The sequence below is a fragment of the Paramisgurnus dabryanus genome, chromosome 1 (assembly GCF_030506205.2).
Source record: "Paramisgurnus dabryanus chromosome 1, PD_genome_1.1, whole genome shotgun sequence".
Lineage (NCBI taxonomy): Eukaryota > Metazoa > Chordata > Actinopteri > Cypriniformes > Cobitidae > Paramisgurnus > Paramisgurnus dabryanus.
Window position 1 is genome coordinate 59,681,175 of NC_133337.1, and position 27,167 is coordinate 59,708,341.

At 41.1% G+C, this 27,167-nt stretch overlaps 1 protein-coding gene across 1 annotated transcript in view; it reads left to right on the forward strand.

Annotated features, from left to right (window-relative positions):
* grid1b (glutamate receptor, ionotropic, delta 1b) overlaps window positions 1-27,167 on the forward strand; it is a 414,521-nt gene that overhangs the window by 358,221 nt on the left and 29,133 nt on the right. Inside the window, 4 exon segments of the mRNA XM_065242651.2 lie at window positions 11,751-11,852; window positions 18,701-18,898; window positions 21,076-21,406; window positions 26,915-27,053. Of these exon segments, the coding sequence (XP_065098723.1) occupies window positions 11,751-11,852; window positions 18,701-18,898; window positions 21,076-21,406; window positions 26,915-27,053 (770 nt within the window).

A 27,167-nucleotide genomic window follows, 5' to 3' on the forward strand; every position in this document is an offset into this window, starting at 1 on the left:
AGATTACAATATGCTGGCAATATGACAGTAAATAAGGAAGAGATTTAATTAGCCAATTAGCCTAATTTGTCTGCTTTCTGGAAATAAAATATTTGAGTAATGGAGATCTCATTTTCTAATGTACCTGTAGCAGGCTTTGTTATTAAAGTACAATTTCATGAAAGGCTGTAAAAGAGAAAGAAAATGAACAAAAGCATGTGGTGGAACAATAGAAAGTAATTACCACTAAAATTGGTCTGATTGTCAAAATTTATGAACATAGGGGTCTAAAATAATAACCAGGCACCAATGGTTATTATGCAGCTACATTAATAATACGAGAATGTTCAGTTTTCTGTCATATTTATTTATGTACTGTGATTAAAGCTAGATTATAGTTAAACTTGTTTAAACAATTTTCACTGATCTTCATTGTAAACTGTTTACTATTAATACACATGCACGACACAGTAAATTATTGCATGAATAGCAAAGAGCTTAGAGGTGGCAGTCATGATAAATCACATACCATAACTGTGTGACTTCATTTTTGCATAACCTGATTTTACTGAAAATTCAATGATAACTACATACACAAATAGAACCCATTTTTGCGATTTGCTAAAGTTGCATTTTTCTGGTTAGCTTGCATTCCTGTTGGTTAGAGAGAAATTAAAGCATGCAGTAGACACTTTCATCCAAGGAAGCAACTGCACCAAAATGTGAAGTGTTTAACTTTCTATATTATTTTGAATATATTGATTTAGAAAAAGATAGGTGGAGTTGCTTAAAATATAATATATTATAATATATTACAGTATATTAATGTTTTGATGGTTATTTATATGCATATGGGCAGTTTCCCAGACAGGGCTTATCCTACTCCCAGACTAAAATACATATTGAGCTTAATTTAACTCTTTCCCCGCCAGCATTTTTTTAAAAGTTATCAGTCAGCGGCAGCATTTTTTTATGATTTTCACAAAAGTAAAATTTCTTCCAGAAATGTTTCTTCTTTAAATATATAAACATACAATATATCAAATGAAAGAACAGACCGTCTGGTTTTTAACCACAGCAAAAAAAAAAAACTTTTCATCCTATTGATTTCTTCTCTTTTTAGCATCTGGGTCGTTTTTTTTTTAAAGCGCCAAATTTTGAACAAAAAGCTGTTTGTAAGAGATAAGACTCAGAGCAATTAGTGTTGGGCGATATGCCCCATTTTGAGATCGTCCTATCGTCAGCCTGTGAGATCGGCGATACACGATAGTATCGGGGGGCGGGGCAGTAGTTTACTCATTTATTTATTTGTTCATTTATGACAAGACTTGATTGGTGGAAAAAAGATCAAGAGCAACACCGTCATGAATGCATCTTTCTTAAAACTAATGGCATTAATCTGAGCGCGTCATTAAAGCCAGACGCTCTTTGCGTGCCAGAGAGCGAGAACAGGACACGCGCTGGTTTTAACCCTCTGCGCGCTAACAACCTCTCTAGTGCAAGGAAATGTCAGAGATAGGGCTGCTCAATTATGGGAAAAATCATAATCCTGATTTTTTAACACGATTATTTAATGACTGTAAAAACATGCACCTGCGCAGACACACGCAGCGCACATAAAAATTATTAAATGCATTTGTTTAGTGCTGTTGCAGAAGGTTACACATGTCAAGCAGTGGTGCTCTCAGAGGTGCCTTTTTAAACACACTGGTCCAGCGGAACACGATCATATTTTAAACACGAGGGATGTATTGCTAAAACTCCTTGAAAAGCATATCATAAACAGGATTACTATCGGACTTCTAGTTCAGACAGAGCGCAGCTCTCTGCACGTACGCGAGAGTGGCGCCAATATGCAGCAGGTTATATTTTAAACAAAAGGAATAGTTTGCCTCAGCTCTCATGAAACGCATTAAACCGCACAAATACATAAGGATTACTACTTTAGTTTATGTTTAGACTTCGGACAGATGCGAGAGCGCGTGCATGTGAGACAGAGGGAAGCGTAGCTGCTCATCCACGGGCTGGATTTAGGTGCTAGAACGAGTCCGAGACGCGCGCATTAAGTCCATCTGCGTGCAAGAAGGAACTCTCTCTCTACAAGCTCTTAGCGTAAAGTGAAGCACAAACCCTCATGCAAAACTATGATGATGATAATAATAACAACCATTCGCCAACTATCGTCATGACTATCGCCATGAAAGCCTGCCATTGGCGATATGTCGGACGATCGTCGATACACGATACTATCGTCTATCGGCACAACACTAAGAGCAATAATCCAAACAAACACAGAGTGTTTACTGCTTTTTAGAGCCGTAAATGCTGTAGTGCAAGGGTAGGCATTCCTGGTCCTGGAGGGCCACTGTCCTGCAAAGTTTAGCTTCAACCCTAAACAAACATACATGAAAGTCATTTTCCAAATCATCCTGCAGTCTTTGATAAGATTTTCCAGGTGTGTTTGATTAGGGTTGAAGCTAAACTTTGCAGGACAGTGGCCCTTCAGGACCAGGAATGCCCAGCCCTGCTGTAGTTTTTAATAAATTGGGTAAGAGCACCACCTAGTGTATAATAGCAGAAATATGGATTGCTCATCATTCGCAGGGAAGTGTTTTATCTTCATTGACGAGATAACTCATCATTGACAGGGAAAGAGTTAAAAACCCCTTGTACTGACATATGTTAAAGGTATAGCGGAAGATTTTAAAATAAGTTTTTAATAGAACCGCCGCTCTCCACTTTTTTTAATGCACATGCGCAACACTCTACCTGCTCCCAAGAGGGAACGCCTATTAACGTGTGGACGAGAGGCCATGCACGAGCCTAGTTCTCTTCGCTCTGTTTACAAGTTGCTCCCGGCATGGCTCATACATTGAGATGTTTACTGTGTCTGCGCGGTTCGTGACTTGTGCCAGGGCTAGCATCGCTAATCAGAGCTTACATCAACTTTTACTAGCAGTGATTTTAAATGGATTTCTCCAAACAGCATGCCAAACTTTACCTGTCGAGTAGAAACTTTGCGACTGAGGCATCAGTGGGAAGCCCAACCTGTGTGAAATATTCTCCTAAAGACACTCTGGTCTTGTTTCTTTCTTCATATGCCTTTCTCTTCTTGTCATACAATTCATAAACACTTTTTCTCTTGCGACCTTCAGACATTTTGAAAAAATATGGTGAGAACGCAAGCTTCAATGAATGGCTGAAAACGTAGCCCCCTAAACATATACACCTGAACGTGCGCATGCATAGAAAGCGAACCTAGGGACGAGAATGTACAACGGCCTTATGTAAACATATCACCAGAATGATTGACAACTGTGATGACCAGGAGTCTTGATGATCCACCCGGAAAAAGAAAATCTTCCGCTATACCTTTAACATATATCAGTGCCATTGTTTTGTCTCTATATGCACACCAGTATTGTTTTTGTAAGGTTTGTTAAAACTACTTAAATGTCCTAATACACTGTAACTAAGCCCTGGATTTACTCTTTTCCCGCCAGCATTTTTCATGATTATCATAAAAGTTTAATGCCTTTTAGAAAATGTTCCTTTTCAAATAACATACAATATATTAAATAAAAGAACAGACCCTCTGCTTTTAAACAAAAAAAATTGTTTCATCCTACCTTCATGTGTTCTGTTTTTATCACCTCTTAAATATGTGTAGGTTTCATCAAAAAAAGCAAAAAGCTGAGATAATTCCATTTGTGTGAAGGACTTTTGATAGAGATCAGATGCAGAGCAATCCTTAAAACTTACACAGACATACAGCTGTTTGCCCTAGGGCAATAATTCCGTGTTTTATAAATTGCTGAAGAAATAACCTGGTGGATAATAGCGGGATTGCAGATTGACGAGATAACTTGTCAATGGCAGGGAAAGAGTTAATCTAAACTCTGTCTGGGAAAGCACCCGTTTACCTTTTAAGGGGAAGTTAACCCATGAGTGTCTTAGTAAAAGTGGTCAATGAACACTAATATTTGTTAGGAAAACATACACCAAAGTTGCACACTTAACTTTTACTGTAAGTCCACTTAGGCTTACTGAACACACGAGGCACAGTCTTGCTTTAAAGAGGCGGCAGGAAGATACTGTAAGAGATGAATAGAACAGAACATGGTTCTTGTAAAGTTTAACTACATTAGACATACTGTAGCAAGATGATGTCACGGTCAAACACCTCCTTTTAACTTTAAATGTCTACAGTAACAATTACAAAACAACACAACCCCTGTGTTCTCAACAACTCGAAATGCAGATTCCCATCAGGGAACCTTTAAGACATGTGCACTTACTCTTTTGGTTTTCAGTCTGAACACAAGGTGAGAATCGTCCATGTGTCAGAGCATCTTTGTGCAGGGCCAGCTGTTCTGTCTCCCCATAGAAATCCTCCAGTTGCCTCTTTAAATGATGCCATGGCTTATCAAAGTGTAGCAAAGCTCAGATAAGCTTTGAGCTCTGGCTCAATCCCAGACACGTATCAGGTCAGGCTTTCCCACCCAACAAAAGTGTAGCTCGGTTTCTCTTCTGGCTATTGAATTAGTGAGATATTAGAAACCCTGGTTGTATGAAAATCACAGATGGTGCTGATACTGAGTGAAACATCACTCCACTTAGCTTAGATGGAGGGGGAGAGGAAACATTTGAGATATTTCACTGAAACTGATTAGGAATGTTTTGTATGAGATTAATGTTTTAATGTTTTTTGTCTATCCTTAAGTCATCCCAAACTAAATAAAAAATTAAAATAAAATTATTTTCACTCAATGTAGAGAGGAGGGGGAGCAGGAGCCATGAAGAAGTTCAAATGTCATCAAGAAAGCTGTTTATATTGTGCACTCTCTTCTACTAAATGTCTTCTCATATGATATCTTTGTGTTACCAGATTTGCTCAAGGCCTCAATAGTGAAAGTTAATTTTAAAAAACCTTCTGGTTTTTGAGCCCTCAATCATGATCGGTTAGCTTGACATTTTCACAATGTTTTATACAACATAACACCTTTTCACAGGCATACTGCATTTTCTTCTTGCTTTTAAAACCAACCATACAGCACAATGCTCTCACTTTTAAAATGACAAGAAAATTTGTCTACATTTAACAATCTTAGTTTTAACTCTCTTCATCTGTACAGTATAATCGAAGGGAGGTTCACACAATCCTATTTGGTTTTACCCAGCATTTATTATTTATAAACTTTGATCCTGAAGTCAGTGTGGACACAACAAACAGATAAATATTCTCCTAGTTAGGGGTCAAGATTGAAAGGACATCAAATGGGACATGAAGGATATGCCTTTGTTTGTTCTGCGAGTCTCTTGAGCCCATGGATCAAATGGTCATCCATCAAGTCCTCGGTTTCATTTGTCATCTGAGAAAAATGTTTGGCAGGAAGTTGAAAAACCTGACACTGTTTGATAAATTGACGGCATTCACGTCCACGCGCTGTTAGATCATCAGTCTAAGTAGGGCTTTGACAGAGACAGGCAGACGCTGGTGTGGTGACATCACAGCTGTCTGAAGGAAGCCCTTGAGTATCTTTAGGGTGAGGTCATATGAGTCCAGTGATCTACTCATCGAGAATATTTTTTTGGAATGACACGAAGGGGAGTAAATGATAAAGAATTTGAATTTTTAGACTTTTAAGACAGTGACGTGTTTTCAGCATCAGTGTGATTTCTACTCTCATCAAACAAAGTGAGATTCTCTTTTTTCTCTGAGATGAGACCGAATCAAGCAAAGAATACTCTGTGGTGGTTATCCACTTTGTTAAAACCAAATCTTTTAAAAAGAGCACTTACGGAGCTTTAAATGTGTCTATATTTTCACGTTGTGCCGATTTCGAATCAAAACGAGGATTCTGATAAATGTTTCAATATTACAGGCATTCCCCCTGTGCTGCTACCATTGGGCTGTTTGTGTGTGTAATGAAGAATTCCCATCTGGCTCAGGGCATTATTCAGGGCTTGGCTGAAAAATTATGCCTAGGAAAAATGGCTTTCTGGGGCTCGTGGCAACAGTGTGCTGTGTCAGATGCATTTTAATTTGATCCAGTGCCACCACCTGGAACCAGCACAGTGTGGTACTTTTCCTCATGAGAAAACAATGAAGACAATATACTGTTTCTCATAAAGGTACATGATTTATGCGTGTATGCAAATGGCCCTTTTATGCCTTCTGAGTAGTTACTTTTCATTCACTTTATTGGTGCTTTTCCATTGCAGAGTATCCTACAGTTGGGAATTTACTTGAAAAAAGTTAGGAAAGTTTTTTCACTCAGAAAATGTAAGTAATTTCAATAGAATTCCCAAGTAAAAACTAAACACAAGGAACTGTAGCTTTAATTAGAAAATCTCATGTAAAGTTTACTTGGAATTTTCCAGTAAATTGTATTGACTGTTTATATAAGTTAATATATTTTACTTAAGTAATGCTTATAAATGAATTTTTTTTTACACAATGATCATAGTTATTTTATTTAAAATTTTGAGTAACCTTTACTTTAAATATATTTTATCATTACTTGATGTTGTTTATGTATTTAAATGGTGTTCAATAAAATAACACTGACATACATTTTACTTGAATACTTTTATTTCAATAAGATTCCTTAAAGATGGGAACATGAAATAAAACAAATAGTAAAACTCCATCAGTTTTATGGTTCACTATAGTGAATTTACTCCAGTAAACCACACAGTCCTTTTAAAATGCATAAACATTACAACAATGTCAATTGCAGATATCAAAAACAAACGTGCAAATAGTCAAACTAGTAGCTGCCTTTCATTAGCTTATTTTAATTTCAATTAGATTCAATTAAGCGAACAAAGACATCAAATAAAATAATTATAAAACTCTATATGGTCTCCAGCAGAATAGTATTAAAATGCATAAGAATGGCTATGTTAAATAGTACTGTAGTTGAAGTTGTTTGTGAACAACCTTTCTTGCATAAAACAAAACAAACAATAACAAAAAAAAAAGTACAATAAGTGCAAGTAGTGCCCAACTAGCAGATTACATTTGAAGCTTTCTATGCAGAGTTAACCTTTTGAGAAATTTTAAAAGCATCTAACCCAAGAAAAATTTTCTGAAACACTTCAAATGTGTTTCTCAGCTTTTGGGGACAGCTTAAGTTTAGGGAGTAAATGCAGCCTGTGAGTGAAATGCAAGCATTTGTGAGATTCTTACATCCCAGCAGCACCTCAGTTCCCTCAATGACCATGATGACATCAAACATACTGGCATCTTCTTCCACAGATCTGCTCAGTACGATGATTTTAATGACATGACTGAAGAAGGTACACTGTAAAAAATAAATTGTTGGCTCAATGAATTATTTTTTAGTAACTAGTTCCACAGAAATTTTACGTTCACTCAATTTCTGTCTCCAAAGTGTTACCTGGATTGATGTTTTTTAGTTGGCCCAAATTTGACTCAAATATAAAAAAGTATGTCGGCTCAATTAGCTTTATAGTTCATTCAACTAAAATGTTTTAATCAGTTGAATCTTTAAAAACTTACAGCAAAGGATGTGAAATTTAAGTATTCACTCAATGTTTTATGTGTTACTTCAATTAATATTTATTATTTGGGATTTTTTTAATAACATTTTTAAATTATTTATCAAATAATTTATGCTGGTGTTGTAAACAAAATAATTAACTTCAATCACATAAAAACAAAAGCTTTTTATTCACTTATCATACAGACTGAACATACAGAATTAAGTCTTCTTTAAATAGAGGGCATAAAACAGTCCAAAAAGCCTCCAAAGTCAGTCAGAACATCACCAGGGCCATTTAGGAGACTTTCCTCAGCCAGTCCAAGCGGAGACTGTCTCGCTATGTATCCTTCTGGTCTGCCCCTCACATCATCTCCGCTCTGGTTTGATAAACAGAGGAATATAAACACACACACATACATAAATAACATGTTTAATATAATAAAGTTTGACGGTGAAAGACTTTATTCCCTAAATAACGTTAATGTTAGGCCAAATTTCCCTCAGACATCACACATAATTAAACACTATTGGGCGGTTTTCTCGGACAGGGCTTATCACTGACTAAAATAACTTACTGACATCTCTTAACATATGAGTGCTATTGTTTTGTCTCAAAATGCACGCCAGTATTGTATTATATAAGGTTTGTTTGTAAAAATGTCCCAATTATAATAAAGACCGAGTTCTAAACTTTGTCCGGTAAACCAACCCTATATCCAGGCTTTTTATCTTAACTAAAATAGCTCCACTTTACTTCGGTCACGTAACATAACACACTTCTAATGTATCTTTACAAAAGTATAATTACAAAAACGTCGAGTATTTGCGTCTTTGCCAATTAATATATTCTAAAATTAACATTTAATTACAAACACTTACCTGACGTGAACTTCAGGAAACGGCTGACTTGTGTCCTCCCTTGTGTGAATCAGTAAGTGATTCCAGCTGTTGCGTGCGGATTGATCTCAGATGAAATGACCTGTGATCCAGATCCTTCTGAGTTAAAACATTTTAAATTCAAAATACACAGACGCACGCGCATACATACATACATACATGCACACGCGCGAGCACGCGCGCGCACACACGCACGCACACGGGTACACACACGGGTATATTTAGAAGTTTTAAGATTGTTATGATATTGGACTATTTCTCCACTCGCACCTTCAGCTCTGAAGTTCAAAATCGCAGGCAGTACGCAGCCCAGTTATAACAAATGTGAAAGATATGAAATATCATTCAACAGCGATATCATTTAAAGGACAAGTTCGGTATTTTAGACTTAAAGCCCTGTTTTCAGATTGTTTATGGTCAAATAGAATGGTTTTGACTGAAATTTCGACATTTTCGGCTGCCCTGAGAATTTTCGCTTGTTTGTGTTTCAGCTCAGCCCTCTACAATGGCTTTATAGGTGCACTGGAACAATCCTTCCTAAAATGCATTAAACTTTCGTTTACAAAGACGTGAAACTCACCGAGTGGTCAGGGGTGTTCACTGGTATGCTCACACAAAAATCGCTCCAAAAGACGCATTCCAACAGGTTTTATCGTAGTTTTTACCAACTCCATTGACTGTATTAGACGTCCTGTGAGGTACGGTATTACTCCGCGCCGGGAACTTTGTTTCTATTCTTGCAATTGGCAAAGGCGGATTAGCGCCACCTCCTGGGCTGGAGTGTTTATTATTCAAGCTCTAAGCGGAAGAATGTACGGGTGTGAGGCGTTTTGGGAAATAGGTCCACAAGTTAACAACGAATGCTAAAACAGCTGTTGGAAAACATCTTTTGCAGCGATTTTTGTGTGAGCATATCAGTGAACACCCCTGACCACTCGGTGAGTTTCACGTCTTTGTAAACGAAAGTTTAATGCATTTTAGGAAGGATTGTTCCAGTGCACCTATAAAGCCATTGTAGAGGTCTGAGCTGAAACACAAACAAGCGAAAATTCTCAGGGCAGCCGAAAATGTCGAAATTTCAGTCAAAACCATTCTATTTGACCATAAACAATCTGAAAACAGGGCTTTAAGTCTAAAATACCGAACTTGTCCTTTAAGTGCAATCCTAACATATGATTTAAAACATACCAGTAAACCTTTTATTATGAAGTATAAGAAATTAAAGATAGGTGTGCATTGCCAACTTATCTTGCATTAGCTTGAATAGTGGGTGCAATATCTGTAAAAGAATGTAAGAAATGTTCATGTCAGAAAATATTTTTTTAACAATTGTAAATATATTTACTGATCTTACTGACATGAGGTATGCTTACAACTAAACTTACCTTTACAATTCATTGACTGTGGTTATGCAGTTATGTAAATTAAACATTAATAATTTGCCGGTGTCATTCATGGCATTCATTTTGAATCATTTATGATCAAATTTGAAACTACACTAACGTCTTTTACTCAAGAGTAACACCCATATATCTTTTAACAAATTAGAATCTCCAACTGCTTGTAGATATCAACCACGTGTAAATTGGATGTTGGTCAGTAAAAGAACATCATGAAATAAAATACAGGCTTTACAACTTAAATAAGGTTGACAATATAAAACAATATAAGGTAAACAATAAAAATGAAGTTCAAATTAATATTTGCCTTGTACACGTGCATTTTAAAAAGTACCCTATCGTTAATCATGTGTGATTAATACACGAAAAACAGGGTGATTATTACATTTCGGCACCTCAAACTTTTCTGGGACAGAATGCTCGAACACGACACGCAAAGCCTCGAGCAAGGTTTGCGCGGATGTTTTTAAAATATTCGTCTGACAGGATTAACGTTATATATAAAACTTAAGACAATTGTTTTCTACAGAGATCGCGTTTTCTAATAACGGATAGTGGTGCAAATCCCAAACTCCATGTGTTTAACAAAACAAAACTAAGATTACATTTTAACGTTATCCAAAAATCTTATCCAAAAACATAAACATGAACACTGTTAGCGTTAGCATCTGACTGTAACTCGATAAAAGGAAACGGTAGGCACAAACCACTGGGACTGCAGATAGCTTAATAACTCTACACCTTTAGCAAACATACCTCAATTAATTAATAAGCATATTAATAACTTAACTTACCGTGGTAAAATTCAAATTAGCCGTCGTGAAGTCTCCCTTCCTTTCCTCTGTGCTCGTCACTTCAGACTCAAAGTCAAAGACGCATGCGCATCAATTATCTTGCTGTACTGAGTATATTTTACTTGAGTTGTTCATTTGTTGGTGTGATTTGATTAGATGGCGAACAATAAGTAAATATTACTTAGGAGATTGTATTTAAATTTACATATGTATTTTAGAACAATACATGACAAAGAAACTGCAAGTAATGTACTGAATTAAACATGCCATTTTTAAGTAAAAAGACAAACTAGTATTTGCTTGTAAAACATACTTAAAGAATGTTTCCATTATTTACAAGGTCAAAAAATCACTTTTTAGCCTTGAGTACCTTATTGCTTTTATAAAACGGTTATAATGATTGTAAGCAAATGTGTATCATTGACAAAGACAAAAGTCTTTCTTCTTCTGGGAAAAAAAGAATCCCTGACGAACTGTAAACAGCAACAGAATGCTACACATGGTACATGTTGCTAAGGGTGCCACGGAGTGATAGACAGTAGCTCTGTCCTGTTTTGAATGCTGTGACCTCCGAAAGTTGCATCCCATGACTGATTACATAACAGCAGCACGACTGAAGGCTAGTACGCCCATCTGAATTCGGAAATGCATCCCTAAACTGCTTTCTTTCATTGAGCCACAAAGGATAGAACGAATGCATCATTCATATTCAAGGCAATCCCAAGATTTATTGTGTAACGGTATGATATAATGGCTAGATATTTTAAAATAAACATTTAAAACCTTAGTTAAATAAAAGTGTGTATTTTGCAGAATAAAGGTCCTTATGTATTTTAAATTCTATTTAAAAATCATACGTATTTTACGAGGTGGCTAATTTGTATTAATTTTTATGTCCACGTTTGTCAATTGTTTTACAATTTGGTTTTGCCCCTGTGACATTGTGACGGGGCTTTGTTATTTTTTATGATAATCATACGTTTTTGTATTTTTGTATGTTTGAATTAATTACCTCATGAAAGGACCCTGTCCTACTATACATATGGACACTTCACTTCAACTTTTTTATCTCTTTACTAGTTGCTGTAATCTTTACTAGGACTTTATTCAGCTGTAGAATGACCACTTGTGACCATTTAATCAGTTCTTTATTGTTCTTTGTTTTGCAGTTGGCTACGTGGGATTCTGTCCATGGGCTAAATGGAAGTCTGAAGGAGAGTCGTATTGAGAATGGCATGCAGGGAGTCACAGTGAAAGTAGTGACGTTGTTGGTAATACTTTGTTTTCTCATTTGATATTTTTTGTACTGTATGTATGGATGTTGATTTGTGTGTTAGTATTTAAATTGTTTAATAAGAAATGAAAATTCTATCATGATTTACTTACCCTCAGATCGGTAAATGTACTGTATCTACCTTCTAATTACCCAAGTCCCTCAGACCATGACCCTTAGAAATATGTTAAATGCTATCTCATATTGGAATTTGCTTTGGATTAAAGTGTCTGCATTGCAATGAACACATGTAAATGTTTGGTAAGCCTTACGATGATACAGATGAGTTGTGTTAAGTGCCCAGAATGAATTAAATAATATTAAATTATATAATTAATAATTAATAAATAAATCAAATAATTGTTCTTTAACACTGATTATACGCTTGTCAGTACTTAGTAGGACAATACTATGAAAGTGAAGTGTATATGGAGGAAACAATTTTCAGTTAAGTTTTAATCTATTACATATCATACAGTATGGCTAAGACTTAGGAAGATTGCATTGAAACTCATGGTATTTGAATTATATCATCTTAAAAAAAACATGTTTTACTTTCAAATGTTTTGGAACGTCTCGGTTACGGATGTAACCCTCGTTCCCTGAAGGAGGGAACGGAGACGTCACGTCGTGACCGACGAATTGGGAACTCGCTTAGAGAGACCAATCTGCTTCGTTTACTACAAAAACGCCAATGAACTTGGCATTGAGATATTTGCATAATGCTGGCGCCGCCCCGCCAGGTGCCTTTATAAGCAGCAGGTGCAAATAGGGAAATTAGCTTCTTTTCGCTGAGAAAGCCGGGAGAAAGTGTGACCGGTCGTAACAGCAGGTGGCAGCACCTGTGGCGACGGGACGTGACGTCTCCGTTCCCTCCTTCAGGGAACGAGGGTTACATCCGTAACCGAGACGTTCCCTTTCAGTCGGTCACTACGACGTCACGTCGTGACCGACGAATTGGGAATCCCTATCAAAACGCCACTAGGGGCTGACCTCTTCCAGTGACTGCGTAAAAGCCCTCCGGTTCCACTTAAGGAGGAGGAGGTAGGTTTTAGGGCAGAAGGCCGGGCACTAGATGTTCCTTTAACCCCACAGAAGTGCCAGCGACTGGGAAGCGCCCTACCTGAGCGGGATAGGAACGCTGCGGAAGCCACCACCCGTCTTAAGGGCTAATGGTGGGCGAAAGTCAACCGTAGTTGAGGAATAAAGACAGCCGTGGCTGTGTAAGCAAAGCAGTGCTCTGCTAAGGGAAACGTGGGCTGGTAGGATTAACCCCACGGAAAAATACTCACAAAGGAACCCGGTGGGACACAATGTGGAGCCCGAGCCAGACACGTAGGTTCGCGAGGATACAGCTAGTGAAAGGCTGACAGCCAATGCTCCGCAACAAAGGCTGCCAAGGCAGCGGAGGAAGAACAATTCAAACCATTACGCATTTTTGTTCTGAAGGCCTTCCATACTGACACAGTTATGAAGCATCAGTTGGAGGCTGCAAGCCGACCTGCGAGACTGCTCTCCGTGCTCCCCCTGGTGGAGGAAAGAACACGAGAGGATACAGGCTCGATACGAACACTGTAAAATCTAGTGAACGTATTAGGTGTCGCCCAACCAGCAGCTCTACAGATGTCTGTTAGCGGGGAACCACGAGCTAAAGCCCAAGATGAGGCAACGCTCCGTGTGGAGTGCGCTCTCAAATTAAAGGGGCAAGGAATACCCTGAAGATTATAAGCCAGGGTGATAGTATCAACTATCCAATGAGACATCCTCTGCTTAGTGACAGCTTTCCCTTTCTGCTGGCCACCATAACAAACAAAGAGCTGGTCTGAGGTCCTGAGGCTTTGCGTGCGAACCACGTAGAGTCGCAGTGCGCGTACGGGGCACAACAAAGCCATGGTTGGGTCTGCGTCCTCCGGGGGCAGCGCTTGCAAGCTCACCACCTTACCTCTGAGGGGAGTGGTGGGAACTTTGGGCACGTAGCCTGGTCTGGGTCTCAGAGAGACAGCAGGACCAAACTAAAGCACGAATCGTCAACAGAGAATGCATGTAAATCCCCTACTCTTCTTCATGGAGGCCAATGCTATCAGGGTCAGAGTTTTCATTGATAAAAACCTCAGACTCGTAGACTGCAAAGGCTCAAAAGGGAGACCTGAAGGCTTCAGCACCATGGACAGGTCTCAGGAGGAAAGAGGGAGGGCGCGAGGGGTTTAGCCTGCGAGCGCCTCTTAAATGTAATAATTAAATCATGCTGGCCAACTGATCTGCCGTTGATAAGAGAGTGATGAGCAGAAATAGCGGCGATATCAACTTTAATGGCGGAGGGACAGCCTACCATCTAACCTATGTTAAAGATATAAAAGCACAATGTTAATGGGCATTCTCTGGGGTCCTCGCGTTGCGAAGAGCACCGGGTGACGAGAAAGGTTTCTTTAAGCGCGTAAGCCCGTCTTGTGGACGGTGCTCGAACCGCGTCGATGGTGTTAGATACCGCTTGCGATAAATCACCTAAACCTTGCGCGCGCTCAACGACCATACATGGAAATCCCACAGGTCGGGGCGCGGGTGCCATAATGTGCCCCTTCCTTGAGAAAGAAAGTCTTTCCTCAGGGGAAATCGTCAGGGAGGGGCTGTCGCGAGGAGCATTAACTCTGAAACCCAATTCCTGGAGTCCAGTACGGGGCGACTAATAAAAGGCTCTCCTCGTCCTGCCTGACTTTGCACAGAGTCTGCGCAATAAAGCTCACTGGAAGGAATGCGTATTAACGCATCCCCCGCGGCCAGCTGTGTGCCAACGCATCCACGCCGAGGCTGCCCTCGGTTAGTGAATAAAATAGGCGACAGTGGGTATCGTCCGGCGACGCAAACAGATCTATCTACGCACAACCGAACTTCTTCCAAATTAGCTGGACCGTCTGGGGGTGGAGTCGCCATTCGCCGGGGGCGCAGCTCGGGAAGCGCGTCTGCCGCTGTATTGAGCGTACCCGGGATGTAAATGGCACGAAGGGACCTCAGATGCTTCTGACTCCAAAGGAGGAGATGACGAGCGAGATGCAACAGGTGACGAGAGCGCAAAACCGCCTTAACGGTAAATAACGCAACAGTCGCAATGTTATTGGTGTCGGCTAATACATCCTTCCCTCGCATCTCCATAGCGGAGCGTACAAGTCCCAGATATACAGCGCACCGCTCGCGGCAGTTGGGGTGCTATGCACACCCCTGAGACTGCAAGCCCGTCATACGTGGCTGATCATCCCGTGCTGAGGGCATTGCATGCTAGAAAATGCCAGGAGACCCCTCAGGGGCATATCTTCTATAGGAAATGCCGGGTCTACCACGGGGAAAAATTGAAATGACACGCAGGTGCAATGTTTACACGGTGTATGTCGGTGTGCCACGCTCTCCTCGAGACTCGATCGTAAGCCAACGCTGAAGCGGTCTCATATGAAGCAGCTCGGGCGGATGTCACAGCCGCAGCATGCTGTCATATGTCCAGGAGCTTCTGAAATTGTTTCAGAGGGACCGCGTACTTCCCTCGAATTAAACCGAGGCAAGTCAGAACTGACTAGGTTGCGCGCTCTTATAAAACACGCCAATTAGTCGATCGAGTCTTATTTCCATACTGAGAAAAAAGAACCTCTGCACGGGGCAAAGTTGCTCTTTCCCAGTCGACCTGAAGACTTAAACGAGCGAGATGCCGAAGCATTAACTCTCTGTGTTCGCGCACGTCTGCCGAGAACGGGCTATTATAAGTCGACGTACATAAAAGCAGAATGCGAACAACTCTCTCTCTCTGATATTTTAATGCCGTGACTACATGGAGACACGGAGAGAGAGAGACAGCTCGAACGGTGTACTTAGTATTAATATGCCCACCCCAGGACGCAGAGCGAAAAAACGGTCTAAAGCGAGGGGAGATGGACACATAAAGTACACGTCTTACAGGTCTAAGGCTGCAAACCGATCTGAATATTGAAATACGAGCCTCGGCGTTATCATCCAAAAAGAACACCTTCGTAGAGCCGGTGCGTAAATCAAATCGATCGTAACCCACCGCGTATTTTTGGGTACTATGAGATAAAGGCTGGAAAAACCCTATCATCATCATCATCATCTCGGTAAGAGGGACCGGCTCGAACATCCTTCGCCAACAGGATATCGACTTTTGCACGCAGTACATGTGCATCGGACGCTTTCACCACAGTGAAACGAAAGCCCGAATTTTGGGGAGTGCCGGATTCGTAACCGAGGCGGATCGTGCGTAAAACCCAACGAAACGGGCTGGGAACTGAAGCCAAGCACCCAGGCACCGTACGAGGAGAAATAACGACACTACCGAAGTACCCGCGGTGGGGCAGCGAAGCGAGACAGGTGGGACTGCCGGTGCGTCTGCTGTGACAGCATAAACATCTACAGTATGTGTGTGTGACACTGACCTGAGCCCGCTGAGGGTAACGGTCGTCTGGTCTCCTCTACGGAGAGTGCAGACTCCGATGAGGGTGCTGGTGGTCCGGTCTCCTCAGCGGAGAGCTCGGACTCCTCAGGTCACCCGCAGGCGATAGAGGAGAGGTAGGGGAGCTGGTGTGAACCCGCTCACGGCTCTCTCGATCCTCCGGAGACCTAGAGAGGGAAGAGGAATGCACTCTTATGTGTGGTTAAGTGGGTACCGGCCGAACAGCCGGTGGAACATATGCAAACCAAGGATTTTCCACCCGACCCTCTATCGGGGGAAGGAGCTCCATCTCCTGAAGAGTGATCCTCTGCCAATCCGGGTCGCCCTTCACTGGCCACTTAAACTCCCGAATTTCACGGGAAGCGGCTAAGCGGGCGGGGCGAGCTGCTGACGACCGGTTCCCCTGCGCTGCCGAGATGGGGTCCGAGGAGGGGAACGGAGGTGGTCGCCGCAGGACGCCGACGGCGAGAGGCAGACTGAGGAGCCGGCGTGGTGGACCAAGGGCAGCTCTCTTCCGCCGGGGCATGACCTAGGAGATCGCCTCAGTCTGCGCAGCGGAGCTGTCCGACTCCCCTGGCTCGCCGAAGAGGCCGGTCTGTGAGACAGGAGCATTCAAGTTGTTCTCGTCTGCGTCCGTCATGTCAGCCAGACACAGCCAAAGGTGGCGATCTTGAACCACTGTGGTGGACATCGCACGACTGAAGGTCGCGGGCTCCCTCGTAAAGCCTTGGTGAGCCTGCAGCAACGTTATTGCGTGCAGGGCCGAAGCCGCCTCTCCGACATGCCTGATGGGCAGCGTCCGTAACCGGACGACTGTCTACAAACACGGGAGGAAAGGGTTGGGTGGTCCCTCCAGGAACGCATCCCGCTCCACTGAAGGGGTCCCCGCCCTTAGCGGCTCCGTTGGTGAGGGAGGTGAGGGGTGAAGCTGAACGGCCGGACGGCCGCAAATCACGTCAGCTCTTCGTGCCGCGGGAAAGAAAGGCACAGGAGGAGAGGACCGAGAGGCCCGAGCAGCTCCGAAGTACCAATCATGTGGGCGGGACGGTTCGGGCGGAGAGGGGTTAACCTTTCCAACTCTACCGTCTCCGCCGCTCGCGGGCACGGCCGCCATCTCCGGAACGACTCTGCCTCGGAGGAAAAATGGACACCCCTCTGATGCTGCAGAAGTGACGGGACCAGAAGGAGGTCCAATGGATTCGGCAGACATCGTAGAACACGACTCTGCAGTCTCCACCGGAGCCTCAACCGGCTGAGGATGAGAAGGCCGGTAGGCGGAGGACGCATCCTCCATCCTACTCAGCGTAGTGACGCGAAGGGCGCCCTGCGAGCGCTTGACAGCCGCACCATGGCGACGTCAGCACTGCAAAGGCGCGGACAGCGTTCCCGTAGAAACGACAGTCGTCTCCGCAATCCAAGAGGGTTATGCTCTCACAGAGAGAACAGAAACTCTCCACGAACGCAGCCCCGGAGTGCTCGATGCCTGAGCACGAAGACAGCGCTCGTGACCGTCACTGGAACCCTTATACTTCTCGCATCCAAGATCGCACGGGCGAAAAGCTATCCTGAAAAGGACGCTGATCCCCGCATATACGAGAGAGTGGCTGCCTTTAAAAAGACACAGAGCTCTCACGTATCACTCTTTTAGGGAAATCACTCTTTAGGTGCTCAGCTGATGATGCGCACAGGGAAGGCAACGCACACACTAAACTCAAAACAAAAAAGATGCAGAGCCGTGGAATACTGCGAGCGTCCGCTGTGTTAGTACTGCTTGTCAATCAACTTCAGCAACCGTTCCCAGAAGAGCAGAGAGTAGCTTCTCAGTAGCAGATAAAGCCGGCTTTCGAAGCGAAAAAGCTAATTTCCCTATTTGCACCTGCTGCTTATAAAGGCACCTGGCGGGGCGGCGCCAGCATTATGCAAATATCTCAATGCCAAGTTCATTGGCGTTTTTGTAGTAAACGAAGCAGATTGGTCTCTCTAAGCGAGTTCCCAATTCGTCGGTCACGACGTGACGTCGTAGTGACCGACTGAAAGGGAACAATATGAGAGTAAGTGAGTGATGATAGAATTTGACTTTAAACTTTCTTTTATCTCATACCTGCAAAATTATTGTTAATGATAGTTTAGCAATTTTGTCTCTTGCCCATACTTAATATTGTAGGCCTGAATGGAAAAGCACAAAACGCTTTACCCTGCCTTTAATGTGGTTAATATATTTTTCTATGTTTCTTTTGATCTTAATGTAATTGCTCCCCTGAGCCATGTGCAGTAATCATCAAGAACAAAAAATGTTCCCCAGAATGCCCTACAATTTCTCAAAGTATATTTTAACACCTACCGTAGGTAGGTATTTTTAAAATTACCTGGACCTGCTGGTTATGACCTTTCCCTTTTAGGAGGATCCATTTGTGATGGTGGCAGAAAACATACTTGGACAGCCCAAAAGATATAAGGGTTTCTCAATTGATGTACTTGATGCCTTGGCCAAAATCTTGGGATTCAAGTATGATATCTACCAGGTGGCAGACAGCAAATATGGTTCTCAGCTGCCCAATGGCTCTTGGAATGGAATGATCGGAGAGCTCATCAACAAGGCAAGTTTTTTTTAGCATGCCAAAGGCAATAATATTAATCTAGTTATATACAAGTCTATTAAAGAGCAGTTTAGCTTGTTACAGTTCACCAGCTGGACCATCACTTACCAACATACAAATAGTTTTAGCCTGTATAGATGGTTTCCGCAGCAAATGGTTTTTGTGGACCAAACGTAACTTTCGGTAGACTTCTGTATAGAATCAATAACAACCGAGTCCTTCTAGAGTAGATTATTTTTGATTACAAGCAAATTAAATAAGCAGTGAATTACATCAAGTTCAAAATAACACTGAGCTAACCTTAGGTGAAAAATTGATGTATACAATGTTAGCTATAGTTCCTTAATTCTTGCCTAGCTGCCAAATCCGCAAAGCAGTGATCCATGTCTCCCCTCGTCATTTTAAATCAAAACACTTTTTTATTTTCCACTTGGTATTAGTTCCAAAGGTCAGTTTAGTCACTAGCCAGACTGATAAACAAGCACTGACTGGAAGATAACTTCGTGCCAGGTGCGTAACCGTGGCATTGCACATTTCTCCGATAAACACGTCTATAGAAATTAATGTTGGTAATCTTTAGCAGGGCTTAGTAAATTATGAGACAACATAATTAGAAATTAAATGATGCAAAACCTTTACAGGTTTAAAAAAATAGTAGGTGATTACTCATGCATGTTTACAGTAACTCATGCTTTAGCTTTTAATTCTTCAAACTAATTAACCCACATTAAAATAAAAAACTTTTAAAAGTTGACCTTTGTCATAAAAGATTCTGTTTACAATGCCAGAGAGGGGAAGTGTTCAGGAAAGCAATTATATTTTTGCTCTTCTGTTTACTGACATTAATTGTGTAGACATTAAACACTTAGGGCTCTATTTTAACGATCTGAAACGCAAGTGCGAAGCGCAACGCGCAAGTGAGTTTGTGGGCGGATCTTGGGCGCTGTTGCTATTTTCCCGGCGTGAGAAATAACTCTTGCGCCGGGCGCAAATCAATAAGGGGTTGGTCTGAAGTAGGTTCATTATTCATAGGTGTGGTTTGGGCGTAACGTCAAATAAACCAATCAGAACGCTAGCCAACATTCCCTTTAAACGCAAGGGCGCAAGTTCCATGGCGGGTTGCTATTATTATGACGGATTTACCAGGCGCACGCCAGGAGCGGTTTACAGCCGAGGAGACCGACGTCCTTGTACGGGGGAATCCCACGCTTGCCAGCATAAATCGGGCACGCCGTGTAACGGGAGGTGGATCTGCCTCAGGACTTGACGCCAGCAGAGGACATCGCTGCGTCCACCCTCACCGCTGAAAGGGTTTGGGGGCTTTGAAATCGGACCCAAGAAACGCAAGCAAGGTCCAACCCCAAAGTATTCTTACAAATCAAGTTCATATACATTAAGGTTTCTTATGAAAACATTTAAACTATTATTTACATAAAATAAACGTAATACAGCCACACAACAAAGTTATGAAAATATTTTAATCGTTATTTGCATGAGAATAAATAAAAACTATCACCACAATGCTCACCACTATGATTCCCCTTATCTCGTGTATTAATATTTTTAAGTGTAACAATTTATGATTTGCAAAAATAACTGTTGCATCTGTGTAGATTAGATAAGCAAAGTGTATGCGCGTTGTGCACGCTATACATTATGGTCAAGCATGCGCCCTTAAAATAGCATAATGAACCACGCGCAACGCGCCACTGACTTTAGACTAGTTTTTTTTGGTTAGTAGCGCAATTGTTTTTTGAAACTGCAAAATAGCATAAGAGATGGTTTGCGCCGCAACACGCCTACTTTTTGCGCTGAACCGCCCAGGGAGCGCAAGTTCATTCCCTAGTTTGCTGACGTGCATCTGTGGAGGGAAAAACCCCGCTGTGCGCCGGCGCAAAATACGAATGATACATGCGTCACTGACAAAGTCAATTGCGCTGGGTGCAAGATAGGGCCCCTTAGACATTGAGTCTAATTGTCACAGCCTGTGTATTTCAAGTAATTTGTTCAGGGGAAATTTTTCTGAAAGAGATGTTTTTAAAGCTTGTTGAATTATGTGAATAAAGATACACTAAAGCACAAGCCACTTTAACTGCCTTTCCATTCTGAGGTCTATATTATAAAAAATGTGAGTCCTCATGGGTCTTCACACTAATCTGAGTATCGTGATTTTGCAGAGAGCAGATCTGGCAGTTTCCGCCATCACTATAACACCGGAGCGGGAGAATGTTGTTGACTTCAGCAAGCGCTACATGGACTACTCTGTGGGGATCCTACACCGCAAACCAGAGGAAAAGATCAACATCTTTTCCCTGTTTGCACCTTTCGACCTGGCTGTGTGGGCCTGCATCGCAGCCGCCATTCCCGTGGTGGGCGTTCTGATCTTTCTGCTGACACGGATGCAGATGCTTCGTTCCCAGAATCCTCCAGGAGCTCATCAGACTTCATCCGTGTCGAACACATTGCACAGCGCTATATGGATTGTCTATGGAGCGTTTGTACAACAAGGTACTGCAGTCAATTACTTTCCCTTACTTTCACTCAAAGGCACCTTAATACAAGACTCATCAGCTTAGCGTGCTTTCCGAACAAGTCAGGAGATCAGGTAACGCTTTGACTCAGGGCTTAGAGAGATCTGATAATGTTGGGCATCAATACAGTCACTTCCTCTAGGAGATGTTTGCCTATGTACTGTAAGCATTTGTAGCAGCTCAACTATTTTTTAAGAATATTTTTGTTTTAAATTCAGAAAAGGTTCATCTAATTTTTTTATCCTCTTGTTCAGATTTAGCATTGAGTGTCAGTATCTGTGTTTCCATTACCCTTCAAATTGCAACATGTAAAAAAGTTACATTCAAATAGCGAAATAAAAATGCATGCAATGAAAACATGACAATTTCGCATAAATGTTTTTGCGAAAAATAAATTTTTTGCTCGGGTGGTTTTGAACCGAAAACATTTTTCCCGCCTTTATAGTTCACCTAACATACGTAACAGTCATCATTGATGATCATTTTTTAAATGACTAATGTTTTACGCAATTTTTTTAATTAAACCGCAGAAACTGCCCTCCAAATATAGCATGTTATGTCCTGACGTACAATAATTTAGTTATGGAAACATTCAAGCGAGATTTAAGAGCTGTGTATAAGGCAAACATTTTCTGTGAATAAAAAAAGGACAGAACCGTATTATGTGACAAGTCATACAGTACTTTTGCATAAATTTGATCTATTTGTGTTTCACAGACAAAAGAAAGCCATGTGAATGAATTTAAATGATGTTTTCGATTTTTGAAAGCAATGGAGAAACATTGCAGGCTTGTACGTTCAGTGTTCCGGTAGCTCAATTTGTAAAGCATTGTGTTAGAATAGCCAAGGTCATGGGTTTGATTCTTTTTTTGTTAAGAAGATTCTTAGTTACCCTTTTTTCATTTTTAAGTGCTATAATTGGGTCCCCAGTGCTTCTATCACCTAGTAAATGTGAAAAAGAACAACCCAGTAACTTAGTTTTGGGAAACCATTCTCTGCAGGCATGTGAAAAAACAGGTAATTGAAATTTGGTTCCCCTGTGATGTCAGAAAGGGATACTGCCGCCCCTTAATCTGCACTATCCAACCACGCCACTGCCATTTAGGGGCTGGACACACCAAAACTTTTAAACGCGGCTGAAAACGCCTTGAGGACGCCGAATGCCAGCTGTTTTTCAGCTGAGTGCCAGCTTTCTTCAGCTGAGCGCTTTGGTAGCTGTGATACTTCAGCTGCTTGCCGGTTGGTTGCTGTGGTAATGTCCCGCCCCTCCTCCACTGTGATTGGGCGGCCGTGTGAGAACTGACATTGACGAGCGTAGCTTTTCTCCCAAAGTTGAATCTCTTTCAACTCTCGACGCTCAGCGCCGAGCGCGGAAAAAACGCTGAGTGCCGGTTTTCAGCGCGGAAAAAAACCCGCTAGCTCCTGGCTTATTTGAAAAACGCAGAGCTTCCATTGGAAACAATTGAAAACATGCGCCGGCCACAGGCGTAAAAGTTTTGGTGTACACAACCCCTTAGTGCAGAGATCAACTCATTTGCATTTTAAAGGACACACCCCAAAATGGCACATTTTTGCTCATACCTACAAAGTGGCCATTTTAACAAGTTATAATAAATTATCTGTATGGTATTTTGAGCTAAAACTTTACATATGTCACTTTATTTGACATCTTAAAAAACTGTTGTGAAATGTCCCCCATAAGTGTGTCCTCAGTTCTGAGCTGCTAAAGAACCATTTTTAAGATCTTTTTAAGAAGCTGCTTGCTTCAAATATTCTAAAAGAAAAATCTCAACACACCCTTTGGTAAAGCTAATGAAGCATGGTGGCACGCATTAAACGTCAGATAGCATTAGTCGCGACTGAACTAAATAAAATCAATACACATTAATCTGATCACTGAATTAGATGATTGGTGTGATATTTTAATCTCAAAATTTACATTTCAAAATGTTGTAAATGGTGCATGGTGAACATCAATAGCTGTATTTAACTTATATGATATATGAGACTTGCAAGGGGAATGTTAAAGCGCATATCATTATTTATGTTTTTGGTCTTTAAAGTGCACTAAAACAGTGTAAAGGTGCCTTTGAATGAAGCACTGAATGCTGGTTCTTGTCCAAAATGAAATAAATGACTACCTCAGCAGCTAGCATGCTAAACCCTAGCTGGCTTTATTAATGTCTGACCTGCCTACCACCCCGTTTAAGCCTAGTGATTAAATCTGGGCTGCTCCTGTCACATATTGCTGTTGCTTTTCACCATAGAGATATTAGCACATTGTTTTTTAATTGTTGATTCTCTTGGGCCTTGTTACAAAGACAAGGCTTAGCTTAACCAGGACTAGACCTAATTTAATAAGATGTTTAAGGGTCTTTTATAAATGCATTCTTAAGAAAAAGACATTACTGGTGTCTGTCTTGGGATAAAGCAATGGCACTGGCATATTTAATTATCTGTCAGTTATTTTCAGTTGAGACAGCTCATGTTTTAGTCTAGGACTAGCCTTAAGCCTGGTGTGTGAAACTTGTAACATAAGAAATTAGCATGCTCATAAGGCTGCTGTTTCTGACTTAGTCCAAACACAAAGGTTAATAATGTGAAATTATGCTTGTGTTACAAAAATGTTCAGGACTGTGAAGAAATTACCATATGTTAATCTTTTAATACTCTCTTGTAGGGGTCTTCCTTTCTAATTTGTTGCGGTAGGCCTCCTTCCCAAGAGTTCAAAAACAGGATTATGTTAAACCTTCAAAGTGATTTGAAGCGAATTAAAATATTAGCCTACATAATGTTTAAAGCAGCAACTTAAACTATTATTGGTAAGTAATGTCACAGACGGTTTGGGAGGAGACGGACCACTCATAAAAATGAGTGTGCAAAATTCAATTTAAAGTTCAATATGGAAGTACTGTTGAAGTAGCACTTTTAAAATGGCAATTCTCCTTGATTTCTCGATGTACGGCCAGAATAATGATATGGCTTGGTGTGACTGAAACTTTTAGACATTAGGCATCTTGCTAACTTCCACACATATGAGATGTAAGACCAATTTGCTTTGGACTTCTTTTCATTTACACAGAAATGTAAAAAATGAACATAAAAAACAGATGCCTGAAAGCTTTTATGGGGTTTTTCCCCATAATCCAAAGATGCCAAAATTTTAAGAAGCTTAAAGATTTTGATACAGGTGATGACAGAGGCACTTGAATTACATGAATATCTCATTTAAATGTGTACTTTATGTTGGTAGGCATTTACTGATTTACTGTTGCACTGTGCTGAAATATAATGTATGACGTGAAGCTTGAAATTGTCTGCAGTGCTTTATTTTAGTGGAACAAAGTGATTCTGTGACATTTACTTTATCAAATACAGTACAGTATTCATGATACATTTATTCATCTATTGCCTAGCAATTTCATATAAATTCCTAGGTGCTGCTTATTACAGTCATGCCCATTGTATTGCAAGTGCAAGACCTTAGAGGGGTTAGAAATTGTAGTGGAATTTATATAAATGTATATAAAATGCTTTTTATTAGACATATTTAGGTATATTTAACAAAGGAAGTTGTGACATTTTATGCATGCAGCTGTATAGTATGCATTGTGGTTTTATATTGAACTTTAAAGTCCATGTGAAGTCAGATATTAAATGTGTTTTGAGTTTGTCACATGACAGAAAATTTTTTTATTAACCACGTAACCAAATTTGAAATATAGAAAAAAACAGCAAGTAAATAAAATAAGTTATCAAAATCTTGGGAAAATAGGCAGCATTCTCTGCTCTCAAGCAGTGGGGGTTTGTCCGCTGTTGGCACTGAAACACACCCACTTGCAGGAAAGCTGCCATGTCTCTCAACTTTCAATTATCATTGCAACTTGAATGGATGCTTGTGATTGTGTTAAGGGGAGACTTTTTTAAGATTTGGTCATTTTCCAACTCCCTTATGCTGCATTTACACCAACCGCGGTAAGGGCGTGAAGCGAGAGTGATTTCAATGTTAAGTCAATGTGAAGACGCGTTGACACGCGTCAGGAGGTCCCGCGGCGCGGAAGAGGCGTTCGGCGCGGAGCGGAAGATGGTTTCCGCCTCATTGGCGCGTGAAGCTCGCGCGAATTGAGCGTTGTGCGCGGTACGCGCGAATGGTGCTTTTGTGCATTTTGCGGATCACGCGAATTTGCGGCTGACGCCCGAGTTGAAAAATTTGAACTTTGGCGGAATTTCGCACCACGTTAACCAATCAGGAGCCTGCCTGCTGCTGTGGTGGCAGCCCCGCCCGGAGTCACTCACTCAAGCAGGCACTCGAAGCTATATGACACAAGTTGTTATTTCTATAGAGGAGACAGGAATAAAAAGGACCTCGCTTGGAAGAGTGTCAGTATGGACTTTGGGCAACTTGGTAAGTTGTAATACACACTTCACTTTTGAGTCACGTGACGTTTATCTACCCGCGCCATTTATTTTTCCCCTATAGTAAGGTTACCCAATACAAACTGGTTACTCTCTTGATAAATGCACAAGTAACATCAGTCATCTTGCAAACAGACACTCTCACAGCAGTTGCCCCTCCCACAAGAAGCGGATTTTGCTTCGGACACGCGTCAAATGCTTGCTTTTTCCGCGCGTCTACTCCGCTCTACACGCGCGAATGCATCCAAAATGTTCAAGCGGCAAACCACGCACGGTAGACGCGATTTTGACGCCCAAACCGCGTTTGGTGTAAACTCAGCATTAGAGTGAAACATTAGATTTTGACCGTTCTGGAATCCATTCAGCTGATCTCCGGATCTAGCGATACCTCTTTTAGCATAGCTTAGCATAATCAATTGAATCTGATAAGACCAGTAGCATCGCATTAAAAAATAACCAAAGAGTTATACCAATAGACAATGACAGTACGCAGCACCTGAAAATAGTCCCCTTGGTAACTTTTAATTGCAGGGGACTATTTTCGGGCAATGCGTAATATCACTGGCCTGCTGCAGCCATGGTACGGCAGCAAAGTCCTTGATTATTACTCTAGAACTAATAAAAAATGCAACTTTTACTTTCCTGTCAGTCTTAGTACACAATGTAACTACAGAAGAGGCAAGTTTTAAATAGAAAAAATATCCAAACTCTTTGGTTATTTTTTGAGCGCTATGCTAATGGTCTAATCAGATTCAATGGAATATGCTAAGCTATGCTAATATTGGTACGCCAGATCCAGGGATCAACTGAATGGATTCCAAAATCCATTTTAACTCTAGGGGAGCTGGAAATGAGCATATTTTCAAAAGAGTGGAGTGTCCCTTTAATAGTGAAAACTTTTTTAGCTGTACAATTCAGTACAACATAGTTTAGTACAACACAGTCTTTTTGACGTGTTTCAGGAATAAATTGCTACCATTTTTTACATTCAGGTTCTTCTGAACATTTTATAATGGATATATACTTTGACATGTTGTAAATGTTGTTGTTTTGTATCCTATTGTCACAGGTGGAGATTCAGTGGTCGGGTCTGTTGCATTGAGGATAGTCATGGGCAGCTGGTGGTTGTTTACATTGATTGTGTGCTCTTCTTACACTGCAAACCTGGCCGCCTTCCTAACTGTGTCCCGCATGGACACCACTATACGGTAAATTACCATTTCACAAATAGTCTACAACACAATGCACCATATGTTACAATGTTGATCAATGTCTATTAATTGCTTTTCTATCATTGCATTAGTCCGTATAATTGGTACTTC